We start from the raw sequence: 13,637 nt of genomic DNA on the forward strand, positions 1-13,637 counted from the left end.
TCTCTCCCTCCCTCCCTCTCTCTCCCTCCCTCTCTCTCCCTCTCACCCTCCCTCTCTCCCTCCCTCTCTCTCTCTCTCTCTCTCTGGCTGTACAAAGTGGTTAATCACTGAATGGAAACCATTAGTAACATGTTTAAATAATTTACACACCGTCTGACCACCCAAAGTACCAGAACACTTCGCCTACCCCTCAGAAATACGAGCCCGGCCTTTGTGTGTGTGTGTCCAATCCATGCATACATGTATTTGGTATATCTGTGTCCCTCTGTGTGTGTGTGTGTGTGTGTGTTGAGTGAGGAGAGTGGCGGTTCAGTAACCTGATATCAGCTGGCATGACTCTCATCCTCATCGGCTACGTCCCATTTCATATGCCCCTCCCTTGTCCTCACACTTAGCTGATACTCTCTAGGCATCTTTGTTCCGTCCTGGTTCCCTTTCATGGCACTGTCTTTATTGTGTCCTTGCAGCCTCCTGTGCATCCTTGAATCCTTTCTTCGTCTTTGTTTCCTTGTCTCTCTCCTGTCCTTGTTCCCTAGTTTATGTCCTTGGACGTCCTCTCTTCTTTGTCCTGTTTTACATGGTTCTGTCTCTCTCCTGAATTTGAACACCCCTCTTGTGCATTCTTCTTTTTGTAATGCTTTATTCCCTCATCTGTATCCTTGTTCCCTTTCCTGGCTCTGTGTTCCTCTTCTTGTTCTGCTCTTGCAGTTTACACTTGAGACAGTTTCTCCATCCTTTTCTCTTTCGTGCATTTGCTTTTTCTCCTTCATCCTCGTGTGCATTTCCTCCCCTTGATTCTTGTCTTTGTGTCCTCTCTTGCATTCATGCTCCGTCTCCTGTAACATCGTTTCCACCTATACGTCCTTTTTCCTTCCCCTGATCTACTCCCAAATGTCCCTCTCCCCTTTCCTGTATCCTTTCCTCCTCGTGTGTCCTTTTTCAGCTCTTGTATCATTCTTTCTGTCTCATGTATATCCCTTCCTTATTTGTGTTGCTTGTGCTTCTATAATTAGATATCTATAAGGCCACATATGCAAAAAAGGTGACAGACAGGGCAGAGCAAACACGTACACCCACAGACAAACAAAGATAGTTCCTCGCTGGTTTTGTGTCACAGGAATTCAAACCATTCCAGTTGGTATGCGGCACCCCGGAGGGCCAATTTAAGAATAACTAGCCACCGCACACACACACACACACACACACACACACACAGTCACACCAGAAGCCAGCTCTGCCCTCGTCTGGGTCTTTCATTGAAACTAAATGAGAGGCTTATCTACTGCACATCAGAGCAAGACACTGTAGGAGAGGGATTATTGGTGTGTGTGTGTGTGTGTGTGAGTGTGTGTGTGTGTGTGTGTGTGTGCGTGTGTGTGTGTGTGTGTGTGTGTGTGTGTGTGTGTGTCGGCGAGAGAGAAGAATGCACTGAAAGCCTGATCCGAAACACTCCAACACACACGCTGAAACACACACGCTGATAATGATACAAGCAGGGAAGAGGATTTGCACAAATGTTGATCTATTATCTTGTCGTTTTGGCAACATTATTCCCGGCTGTCATTCCAATGAGACGGGATGAAATGAAGTGAAAGAGAAGAGGGAGAAAGAGAGAGAGAGAGAGAGAGAGAGAGAGTCTGCCTTCGGCCCTCATATTGAACAGCCTCCCACACACTTTATAGAGCTCTACACACACACACACACACACACACACACACACACACACACACACACACACACACAGCCTTCTGTTCTTACTGCATGGTTAATGCCCACACAGAATTCATACCTCCAGGGTTTGGGGTTAGAGAGAGTGAGAGTGAGAGAGAGAGAGAGAGAGAGAGAGAGAGAGAGAGAGAGAGTGTACGTACATACCTGCATGCACCTCACTTCTCTTAAATCTCTCGCAGATTATTCTGCATCCACTGGTTTTGTTTGAACATCTGTTTTTTCAAGAACAAGACGTCCAAAAGAATCGGGATTCTGAGACACAGTCGTCTTCATTCTTTTGAACCTCTTTAGGGACAGCTGTTTTACTGTTTTACCACATAAACTGTATCCTGCACATAGCCAAACGCCTGCACTCAGTTTAATTTGTTGCACTCGAAATTTAAAGGGTGTACGGCAGTGCATCTGTAGATACACACAGTTTACGTTGGACTGAACCATTGCTAGCATGAAGACAACGCTCTCCCTAGTAATGTGGTTCATATTCTCTAAGAGTCCTGATGATACAGAGCAAACTGTTCGCACTTCCTAAATAATCCACATAATTGTGATCTAGCCACGATGATCACAAACAATCCTCCCAGTATTTTGGAAGTGAGTAGACGTATTTGAAAGACCAATATATATTCCATCTTGGGTGGTGGTGAGGGGCAATGGATGGGTCAAATAAGGCAGGACTTAAAACATGTGATTGGGTTTCACGTCCCATGTGAAACTAACCAGAACAAAGCCGGAATCAGGCGTCAAAGCTCTGATAAAAGACTGACAAGGGGACATTTAGGGGCTAATAAAGACTCTCAGCTATCTTCCTTTGTGACCTCTTGAAATGAAGAAATATCCAGCATTGACTTGGTACTTATGGATGTAGTGTGGAAATGGGTTAAAAGGGTCAGGGTCAACTTTGAGTTGTTACTTTAACTGTTGTGTTTCCTAAACTTAACCAACTTTATCTTTATCCAACAGATCTTAAAACAAACGCTGAATGGTACCTTAAAGTGGAAACTAAACGGACGCAGCCTTTTGTGTCATGGGAAAGCATCAGTACTTGATGATTCTGGATGAGAATATATTGAACATTTGTAGGATTACACACCGAAAACGTTCTGTAAGATATCATACAAACGTATGTAAGGGGATGCATTGGGTAGGTTGTTGCTGTAAAGACGACTACCCCTGCAAAACTGGAAAGAATCTCAGGTGTCATTTTGGCTTTTGCGTCAAAGAAATTCAGATAATACCTCGGCCCTTCCAAACATTTTCTTGCAACCGATAAATACTAGTTAGAAGTAATAATAGTCTGGTTGCAAAAAGCAAGTTACCACAAAAACGAGTCCTTCAAGAATCTTTTGTTATGAATCCTGTAGCTGATGTTTCTGTGCTCTCACACCTCCGTAAGAACTTTCTGCTGTGATTGGACAACTTGAGATAGATTTAGGTGCACAGTTTATTCAACAAAGAGAAACTTAGATCAGGTCTGATGTTCTCAGAAAAGCAGTCAGTGGGTATAAAGCATGATGTAGATCTATCTCCATGTCTATGAAAGCCGAGCTGATCTCTGCTCCTTACTGTTAAGTAACTCTGGTTATTTAAAGCATTCTGATAAATCACTTTGTGTGAGTGTTTGAGAGTGTGTGCCTTACTATTTTTATCTTTTCAATGAGCCTTGTTCTGACCTACCTACAACTTGGGTGTCTAGTCATGCCCTTTGCCAGCCCCCACACACACACACACACGCACACAACTGGCACACATACTACCCACGCCAATACACACACACCAGTAGCTATGTCTCTCCTACGCACAGGAACTGGGGCAGGTTGTGTCAGTGCACGTATGAATAAATCTTTATGTAAGCCATTCACTTCATGCTCCCACTCACTCTGCAGACGGCAACCATTCAGCACTTTCGTTACAAAACAAATCAACTTACGTAAGGTTAAACTGGAGTTTAACCCATTATTATCTGCATGCCTCAAGGTCAAACTCAGGGCTGGGTTATTATGGGTGTGTGTGTCAGGAGGTCAGATAGCTGTCGAGGTGTGTGTGTGTGTGTGTGTGTGTGGTTAAGCTGCAACAGGAAAGCTCATCCTTTGGTGACCCCAAATGGCAGCAAGAGTTACAACAGTAAGAGTTTGAATTCTGAGACCTCAGAAGACAGAATTCTTCAGAAAAGTAAATCTTGAGTGGGTGAAAAAGTTCTCTTACAAGAGGCCAAACGTGGTGGCAGAAATGTGTCAAACTTTGTGATTTGTACCATCAGAAACAGAAAGGACAGCACGTTTCCTGTTCCTGTTAAATCAAAAGATAAACTGTATATTAGACCTGAGCCAGGACAGGACCACCATCATACATACCATGGTTCCAGCTGGCTGTCAGAGGGAACTCGACAATATTCTTCCCATTACAAGTTCTATGTATGTCCGGGTGACTGAAATGCTTGGAGTAGCTCTGTTCACAGTCCATGTGGAGGGCAGAAGAGTTTGAACCTATTGCTTGAATCCCAATCCGAGACTTACTTTAAAAACATCTTTATCAAATATATCTTCATATGAGTGCAGATATCTGTGTCCAGTTATAGAAGTCGACTCTTAACTCAACTTTGTTCTAGCTTCTCAAGTTGCTAGTTAGACTTTTAACCATGACCAGCAAGAAGAAGAGGGTGGTCTAAGCCCTGTTGTACGATATCAGTTACTTGGATATCTGCAGACTCATGGGAAGCCCTGAAATGTTGCCCATCACCCAAAGAGCTTCTCCAGGTGATGGCTGTGTGTTTCTGAGATTGCCTTTGACAACGTTCCCATGGTGATATATTTGTTGTTACTTTTTCTAATGCTGCATCCTGAACTTACCGAACCTACTCCAGCCGAAAACATTCACACCAATCTGCTCCTGATTTTGGCACCCAGGCTCCTGAACCTTTACTTCTTCAGTCTGAGCTTGAGGGAAAATTTGACACATAGTTCAAACTGTGGCGCGACAGAACTGTTACCCCTTAGAGTGTGGAAGCACAAACAGTTAGTACCGACTCTACCTCCAAGACAACACCAAAGACAGATGGATAGTTATGTCAGCTGACCACCCCTATTACCAATCACCATCATCTTGAGTTTCGTGTGGGCCTAACTGAGTATTCATTGTTTTGAGCAGAGGACTCAGTGCTTTGGGTTTCAGACCACATTCTTGAACTCTTAACACCATGGAAAACATAATAATGTGACCCAGGTCTGAGCTAATGTTTCCGGTGTGTGTTTGTGTGCCTGTGTGTGTGTGTGTGTAACTGGGTTACATATGAAAAATACATAGTAGCCCAAAGTTAACATTCCTGCTGCTAAGAATACAGCATGTTTTCCTCAAGTGCTATTTATAGATCTCACGTTGGGCCCCCAGACACTCACGTCATTGAGCCCTGCTTTCCAGCACTGAAGCTTCACTGTTTGTATATAGATGTGAATGTGTGTGTTTGTGTCGCAATCAGAGTGCGAGGGAGGTTGTTTAAACCCCGAGATGAGGAAATACAAAGCAAAAATGCAACTTCAGCAGGCATGTGTGTGTGTGTGTGTGTGTGCTGTGCAGCTCTGTGCTTCTGCTGTCAGGTGTTGGTGTGGTTAAGAAACGTTAAACAACGGAAACACACATTTATACACCGTGTCTACTGCAGTGTTTGCAGTGCAGTTGCAATGCCTCTTTTCTTTTTCTGTGTCGGAGAGTGTTCTCTTGTTTGCTTTCGATCGAGTACATACCAAGTTAGATCAAACTATGAAAACCAGAGAGGAAGGAAAGGTGCTAGCTGCTCTTCGACTCGGTCTTTTGGGACGCCTACACACATTATGACACTCCGACGTCACTTCCACAGCGCTATTTATAAGCCTTTGTGTCTTTTTAGGAACAGCGTGGGTTTGCTTTGCATCAGTGAGTCACTGAGTGGAAGGAGGAGGGAGGAGGGAGGAGGAAGGGGTGGAGAAGGCAAAAAGCACAGATAGATTCCAGTGTGAAGAAACTAACTGAGCAAACAATGACATGTACCTCCGCAAATCAGGCATGTACTTGACAACTTAATGAATCCTCTTTGTACAAAAAAGTGTACAGTGTTGTGTTGCATTTTGATGCACCTTATTGTTAATCACTACAAGGTTTAAACACAAAACTGACTTGTGCTTCGATGGAGATGTCAGGCTTTAGTTTATATCAGTATTATCACTGAGTTCTGGATTGTTTTCATGAATACATTTAAATAACAAGATTCATTTCTTTGTTTTGTTACAGGTCTTTTGGTGAGAAAACTGGATGACTTTTGAAGCTACAGAAGGAGGATCTACAAGCACTTTTTAAAGAAACGTTAGTATCTACACTTTGATGATATTCAGTATGTTGTTTACTAGATATTTTTTAAACTGCTAACTCCAAATTAGCTCTACAAGTCATCAAACGTTTCTCCTTTCTGTGTCCTCCCCAGATCACTCAAGGATTCTTCTGCCTTTACATGAACTGGACAGAAAAACAGCGCACAGCAACATTAGTGTGTTTACAAAATGGCAAAAGGGGAGAAACATTTCTGATGTCATCCACCAAAGCTCCCCTTTTATTTCCACTTCCTAATTCCTGTTTCCAGCCTGGCTTTACAATAAGTCTTTTTCAGCAATGGATGGGTACTTCCTGTTTCTGTGAAATTGTTGGCAACCCTCAAAGGTTCAGCTATCATGCCTGGTAGAATTGGGACCTTGTAACCCTCCAGAACCTACCCTCCCACTCCCCCACCATCCCCTCTATCCTTCCTCTTCTAACCCACAGAAGAGCTTCAAAAAAATGGAAGCTCGTGAATCAGCTGCCGCTGGGCAGAAATGCTCAAACAAGGAACCAGTGAAGGAGAAGACGCCTCTGCAAAGGAAGTGGGCGTCTGAGCCATCTGCAACCACCAAACAAAGCACTTTTGCTGACCCAGAAGCAAAACACTTGCCGTGTGGTGCCACCGGGGGATCAGCACCCCAACAGAAGTATGCATTTACAGGGAATTCTGGAAAGCTGCTATCTGGACACTCTGCGGTCGGAGCCATGGGAGGCCCACCATCTCAAGACCCCAAAGGGCCCTTTGCTCAGGGGTTCCCAAGGGGATATTCCTACCAGCTGGGCCAACCGTACCCTCAGCACCCCCAGACTGAGCGCTTCCTATCTGGAGCAAAACCTCAGCCAGGTCTAGAGCCTCATGCCTGGCCATTTGCTGGCCAGTTGCCCTCTGATGACCTGTACCCTGTAGGACACCCAGGACATACTCACCCTCATGGGGCTGGTGCAGGGAGGTTTCCCCGCCAGAAATCTCCCAGTTTACCCAGCTCCTTTGGACAGTATTCTCAGTCAGGCCCTGAGCCTGGCGAGGAGGGATACAGCAAAAAAGAACAGAAGCCAAAAAAGCCCGGTAAGTATATCTGTCACTACTGTGGTCGAGCTTGCGCCAAGCCTAGCGTCCTGAAGAAGCACATCCGTTCGCATACTGGAGAGAGGCCATATCCATGTGTACCTTGTGGCTTTTCCTTCAAAACGAAGAGCAACCTTTACAAGCATCGCAAGTCCCACGCTCATGCCATCAAGGCTGGACTCGTACCATTTTCAGAGCTAGCTGTGGCCCGCAGCGGGGACATGGACCAGGCATCCCCAGTGGGCGAGGCCGAGGTCCACTCAGATGGAGAGCAGAGTACGGACACAGATGAGGAAGGTGTGGAGGGCTCCACCATGCTTATGGACAAAGACAGCCCCATCCCGCAGATCTCCTTTGAAGCTGACAAGAGTACAGGTCATTATTACCATATTTTCAAAGTTAACCATCCTGTAATTCATCCATAAAAAAAGTTCTGCACTCTGAAAGCCCAATTTCTATGATCCCAAAACATTTGAGTTTAAAGACACGTCGTCTCTGTTAAGTTCCCCGAACTATCTCAGAGAATGTGTTGAGCTTTATGATTAACTGTTTGTTTTGACTTGGTATGTTTCCGATTGATCAAACCTAAAGGAAAAAAAACAACATTATGTCAAAGTTGATGTACCATTTCACAGTAACAGATTTAGATTTAAATTGTTTAACGCAACACTACCTAACTTTTATCCTTTACTGCCTACACAATTGTTTTGCTCAACACTTTTTTCACTCATGTAATCTATCCTCTATATTATGCTTCACTGTACAGGTGGTGTGGAACCAGCATATGCAGACTCAGCTGAAGAGCTGCCCGTGGGGGCTATGAAAGTGCCTATCCTTATTGTTCCCAAGCCTGGGGGAGTCCCCTCCCCAGGGATGGAGTGCCCGCCCTTTCAGGACATAAAGGGGTCACACCACATGTTGGCGTCACAGGCTGGAAGAGCACATTCGCTGGATGACTCCCCCACCATCAAACAACGTTTGGCCCTGAAGCTGAATGACAAAAAAGGCCTTGACTCTGACTCTGCCATGTCCCAATCCCTGAACCTCCTCAGTCCTCACAGCAAAGGGAGCACAGACTCTGGCTACTTTTCACGCTCAGAGAGTGCAGAGCAGCAGGTCAGCCCTCCAAATACTAATGTGAAGACGTACGAAGAGATTATGTTTGGTCGGACTTGGTACTACCGTCCAAACACCAGACCCAGACAGTCTATCACAGTGGGCATGGCAGGGGCAGACCCCAGCAGCCTGGCTAGCATAAAGCAACCAGGTGCTATTATGGACATGGGGAAGATAGCTGAGGATCATATCTGTTTCAGGGGGGATGTAGGAATCTCTGGAGATCCCAAGCAGTATCCAACAGGACCCTGTCAAAGCAGTACAGGGCTTCTGGAGCCTCCATCAGATTCTGGGCATCTTATTCGGAGTAACTCCATGCCAACTTCCTCCCCTGCTAACCTAAGTGTCCCACCAGGGATTCGAGGCAGCCACTCCTTTGATGAGATGATGACATCAGATGATGTGTTTTACCCACCTCGCAGACTCAGGAGACAGGCTGCTTTTGAACATTCAGCCAATGAATCCCATGCAGGAGAAGTAGAGGGTTACGGACACATGCCCAAGAATTTAGCTTCATCTCTGGGTATGAAGATTGGTGAGCGCAGCCCAGGAGTCCCAGAGCACATTGCCTACAGCCCGTATGGTACTAAGATTAGCATGTCAGAAATAGCCACAAGAAAAAGGAGGAAAGAGAAAAGTGTTGGGGATGAGGAGGACAGCCCTGGACACTGCGACAGTAGCTGTAGTGGTTCAGTGGAGATGATAGGGGACTATGATTTTAAACAGGGTAGCCTTGATGGATCGAGAGCAAACTCAACAGGGAAGGGCTCTCTTCACAGCGCTCACAGCCAGTCGGACAGCTTTGATACCTGTGCCAGCATGTGCTCGGAGGACATTGCACTGTTTCCTGACTCTGAGGGCAGGAAGGCAGTTGGGAATGTCATATCAGTCATCCAGCACACAAACTCCCTCAGCCGGCCAAATTCCTTTGAGAAGTCAGAGTCCTTTGAACAGCCAGGTTATCAACCATCAGATAAAGCTTTATCTAGCCAGTACTCTGAACAGTCTGACACAGATATCTTCGAAGATGCTTTGAGCCCTGAATCTGCTCTACTGAGGACGGAGAGCATGGAGCAGCAGCTGCACAGTGACAGTGACCTGGCATCCCTCTCATCTTCGTCAGCAGCTGCCTCACCTGGCCAACCTTATCACATCCCACATAAGCTAGTCCGACAACCCAACATCCAAGTTCCTGAGATCAGGGTGACTGAAGAGCCAGACAAGCCAGAAAAAGATACAGAAGCTCCAATGGCAAAGGAACCAGAGAAGCAGCTGCAGCACGTGGAGGAGTTCCAGCTACCACAGAGGAGTGACACTCTTTCTCAAATGCCATCGGAAAAGCTACCACCCAAGAAGAAGAGACTACGCCTGGCAGACATGGAGCACTCATCTGGGGAATCAAGCTTCGAGTCAACATGTACCAGCCTTTCTCGCAGCCCCAGTCAGGAAAGCAACCTCTCCCACTCCTCTTCCTTCTCCATGTCCTTTGACCGAGAAGAAGGCCTCAAGTCTGCCTCACCCACCAAACAGGTACCCATTATATGATTATTACTATCAAGTATCTTCCCCAGCAACTCCAGTAGTTTAAGTACAATTTCCATGGCCCCCACTCTTTGCACTAGTCCTTCAATGGTCATGGGACATTCTCATTTCTGTTTTATATATGTATATTTGCATTGGGTCTTACTTGATTTGTTGACATGCAGAATCTGAAAATGAAAGCATGTCCTGGATGATCCCAAATAAATTTTGACCAAATTCTTCTGTGATTCTGAACCAGGATGACGCGTTTGCATCTGGCGGTGGACCGAAGCAGTCGGAGTTCCTGACAGTGCCTGGAAGCGGTCATTCAAGCCACCATCAGCAGAGGGAGATGAGGAGGTCTTCATCAGAGCAGGCACCATGCACGCTGCCCACAGAGTTGCCTGAAATGAGAAGCAAATCCTTTGACTACGGAAGCTTGTCCCCCTCGAGACAGGGAGAGATATACTCCAGTGCCAGTGCAATGAAGGAACGCCGGCGTGGATATCTTGTCCGACAGGTAGCCTACAACTGTAATCCCTGTCCTAGTTGGTCATTAAGACCTACCCTATAGCTGTTGATTGTTCTTCAGTTTGAATTGTGTCCTGCCCTTGATGAAAAAGGGACTTTGTAAGGTCTAAGGCACCACTAGAAACTTGTGTCTTAGCATCTTTATTCAAATTTCCTTCCACTATATCAAAATTACATTGTGACTACATCTTAAGTCAGGCCTACACACCTATAATGGCTGACTATTCTTCACTGCTTCACAGGCATCACTTAGTGTTTATCCTGAGGCAGTCACCCAGGAACCAGGGATTTCTGAGATGTCAATCAAACAGGAGAGTTTGGAACATGGCGCATGGCCTGGCCCAACAGGATCCCCCCACAGCAGCAGTGATGTAGCCAGCAGAACCAAGAGAGTTGGCAGTAGCACAGGTGGTAAGTCTTGCATTACGGCACTTAACAGTGATGTCAGTTATGAATATACGTTTCCAAGTTTTGCTCTTGACGAAGCCTCTTGATCAAAACTAATGCTAGAACTCAAGAACTGTAATTTGAGAAAGACAAACCTTATTCAAATTGCAGAATCACGATAACATGTTTTGGGATCTTCCACTAATTAATAAACCCAGTGAAGTGAATTCTAAGCTTAATCCAAAAGGCAACTGGACTTGGCTGAAGCTTAGAATTACTATGACATTTCTATTACCAAAACGTACGGTATATGGGACCGTGAGTTGTTTCTTCTGTAGGGAAGATTTTCTTGACACAAATATTTTTGGTGTTTTTATGCACACTCGTAGGGTCTTTCCAACACCACCAGCATCTCCTGCAGCATAGTATCAGTGAGGACAGCTTGCAGGATGAACCTCTGTACAGCAGGTAACACAATCTGGGTTCAGACATTAATGCAAATGTAATAATCTTTTTTAATGACTGTTGGTACTGTCTTTGCAACTGATTTACTTGAAATATTATGATTAAAAGAATAAATTTATTCAACCTTCTTCCAAAAGGTCCCAGCTCCATCGCCTACAGACTCAGGGCTCGTCATCTGAGGGAGAACATCCAGGTCACGAGGTCATGAACAAGGAAGCAATCCAGCAGTACCAGAGTGCGCCTCCCTTCCTTTCCTTCCAGCAACCAGGTCTGTTCTGGAGTCAGGATGCCAGTCAGACAACCAGACAGCAGCTGACCCTCCAGGCTCAGCAACAACTCCAAAAACTCCACATCAGATCACCAGGACACCCAACTGGGCACTCACTCCACAAACAACCGCTTCACTCCCTGCAGCAAATCCATGATCATCAGCCACATGATGGGAAATCAGAAAATCTAAGCTCTCAGATGTACCCTGCCTCTTTCTCATCTCGCACCTCTCCAATGTCCCAGCAACAACAGCAAAACTTTGTCTCTCTCTCCTCCAAGCACTCCCTGCCCACCTCAACCACCACTTCAATGCTTCTGCAGCAGATCCAACCTGTCTTTGCCACCCAGAACCTTGGCTCCCAGTCCTCAATGCCTGGTATGCTTGTTCCAGTGCGGATCCAAACCAACGTGCCATCATTTGGTAGTGTTATGTACACAAGTGTTAGCCAGCTGATAGCTACCCATGGCAGTGGGCCACACGGTTTAGGGTCAGCCAGACCAGGCGGCGCTGACAACGGCAACATATCTCCTTCAGTGGGTGTTGTAAGTGTCAGTAAACCACATGGAGGTATAGGAGGAGGCATAAGTGGGGCAGGTTTCAACCTATCACACTTCTTGGGACAGACTGATGGTGCAGTGCCACGCTACCCACACTGGAAAGCTCCAGATTCACTGCCAGAGCAACGCCTCAACACAGGGATCCCACTGTCACTAACGTCAGGCACCATATCCACCACAGACGCCTCAGGGTCTGGCATCGGAGGCAGCAAGCGCATGCTTTCCCCTGCCAGCTCTCTGGAGCTCTTCATCGAGACTAAACAGCAGAAAAGAGTGAAGGAGGAGAGGATGTATGGACAGATTGTAAAGGAGATGAGTGCAGTGGAGCTAAGTGGAACTGAAAGTGGTAACAAGTCAGAGACGGGTCCGGGCAGAGGTCAGCGAGCCCGTCTGAAGAGTGAAGACTCCATCGATGATTCTGAAAGGATGGCCTCTTCTCCCCCGCTAAGTGACTTTCCCATTGCCACCAAGATTGCCATTCCTGTCCGTTCTGCTGCGCCCCACCATCCTGACGTTCCCCGAGCCGAAAGCTTCACCCCTCCTCTTCAGATTGTCACAGATCGTTCCCCAGCTCCAGGAGGTCGAGACTCCCCAGAGGAGCTTGATGTGGACGATCCAATACCAGAGCTCAACTCCAGCCCCCAGTCCATGGTGTCCTCCAACGATGCAGATGACACTGACAGCTCAACGCAGCCTACGCCCAGTAAAGTCCCTGTCAACATGCTGGTTCAACTAGCTTCAAACCAAAGTACAGGATTATCTGGAGCAGTGGGCCAGACTCTGCTGCTCACAGATGTGGCTGACGTCCAGCAGTTTTTCCAGTTTCCGAGCCTGCGCACCATGAGCAGAGTCAGCTGGTGCTTCCTGAACTACACCAAACCCAACAGCTCCCAAGCTGCCCTGCGAAGCTCCGTCTACAGTTCATGGAGTGTTAGCTCATACAACCCCAATCCTCTGAACCTCAGCACCAAGGCGGCGCTGGCTTTGCTGAGATCTAAACAGAAAAGAAACACAGATTTGATGTTTACAACTGCAGCCATGTCCCCACCCAGCTCTGGAAAACTGGTGTCATCTGTGGCCTGGAAGCTGAGGTTTGATCAGGTATGCACTGTGATGATGTAAAAGTTTCTGAACACAGAAACATAGAAAAATTCATTTAAGTGCATGCATAGATTCAAATACAGAGAAACACAACTACTGAAAATGTGACAAGTTAATCAACTTGTATTTATTTTTGTTTCATGCGACTGCTTTTGTCTCTTTCCTCTGCCTTCTTTCATCTCTGTAGCTGAAGCCAGAGCTGATGCCGGTTGATGTTGGTAATTACGGGAGGAAGATGAAGGGAGTGGCGTCATGGGACCGTTCGAAGGAGGAGCAAGTAGAGAAGGAAGTCTCAGTCAAACAGCCCGCCACCGAGCCGACACGTATAAAGATCTTTGAGGGCGGGTAAGTCCAGGAAATCCACGCACAGCTCAATAATCCAGTATAGTGACATAATGTGAACATTTATCGTATGTAATATCAAATGTATTCTAGTAACGGTGGTAAATAGAACTCAAACTGTATTTTCTGGAAGCTTTTGATGGCAGTACATTTAATCTGAACTATTGATATATTCCCTTTTAAAGCACTAAAATGGTACTTACCCTTG

At 46.1% G+C, this 13,637-nt stretch overlaps 1 protein-coding gene across 2 annotated transcripts in view; it reads left to right on the plus strand.

Annotated features, from left to right (window-relative positions):
- The window catches only part of hivep2a (HIVEP zinc finger 2a), a 119,678-nt gene that overhangs the window by 88,128 nt on the left and 17,913 nt on the right, over window positions 1-13,637 (plus strand). For both annotated transcript variants that reach the window (XM_069685515.1, XM_069685524.1), the window contains 8 exons: window positions 5,992-6,063; window positions 6,182-7,513; window positions 7,905-9,784; window positions 10,035-10,295; window positions 10,549-10,717; window positions 11,083-11,161; window positions 11,296-13,087; window positions 13,275-13,432. In XM_069685515.1, the coding sequence (XP_069541616.1) occupies window positions 6,532-7,513; window positions 7,905-9,784; window positions 10,035-10,295; window positions 10,549-10,717; window positions 11,083-11,161; window positions 11,296-13,087; window positions 13,275-13,432 (5,321 nt within the window). In that variant the 5' untranslated portion in view covers window positions 5,992-6,063; window positions 6,182-6,531. The remainder of the gene's footprint in view (window positions 1-5,991; window positions 6,064-6,181; window positions 7,514-7,904; window positions 9,785-10,034; window positions 10,296-10,548; window positions 10,718-11,082; window positions 11,162-11,295; window positions 13,088-13,274; window positions 13,433-13,637) is intronic.

Source organism: Semicossyphus pulcher, unplaced genomic scaffold (genome assembly GCF_022749685.1).
Source record: "Semicossyphus pulcher isolate SPU_LCO1_2020_fin unplaced genomic scaffold, fSemPul1.0.p SCAF_11, whole genome shotgun sequence".
NCBI classification, from domain to species: domain Eukaryota; kingdom Metazoa; phylum Chordata; class Actinopteri; order Labriformes; family Labridae; genus Semicossyphus; species Semicossyphus pulcher.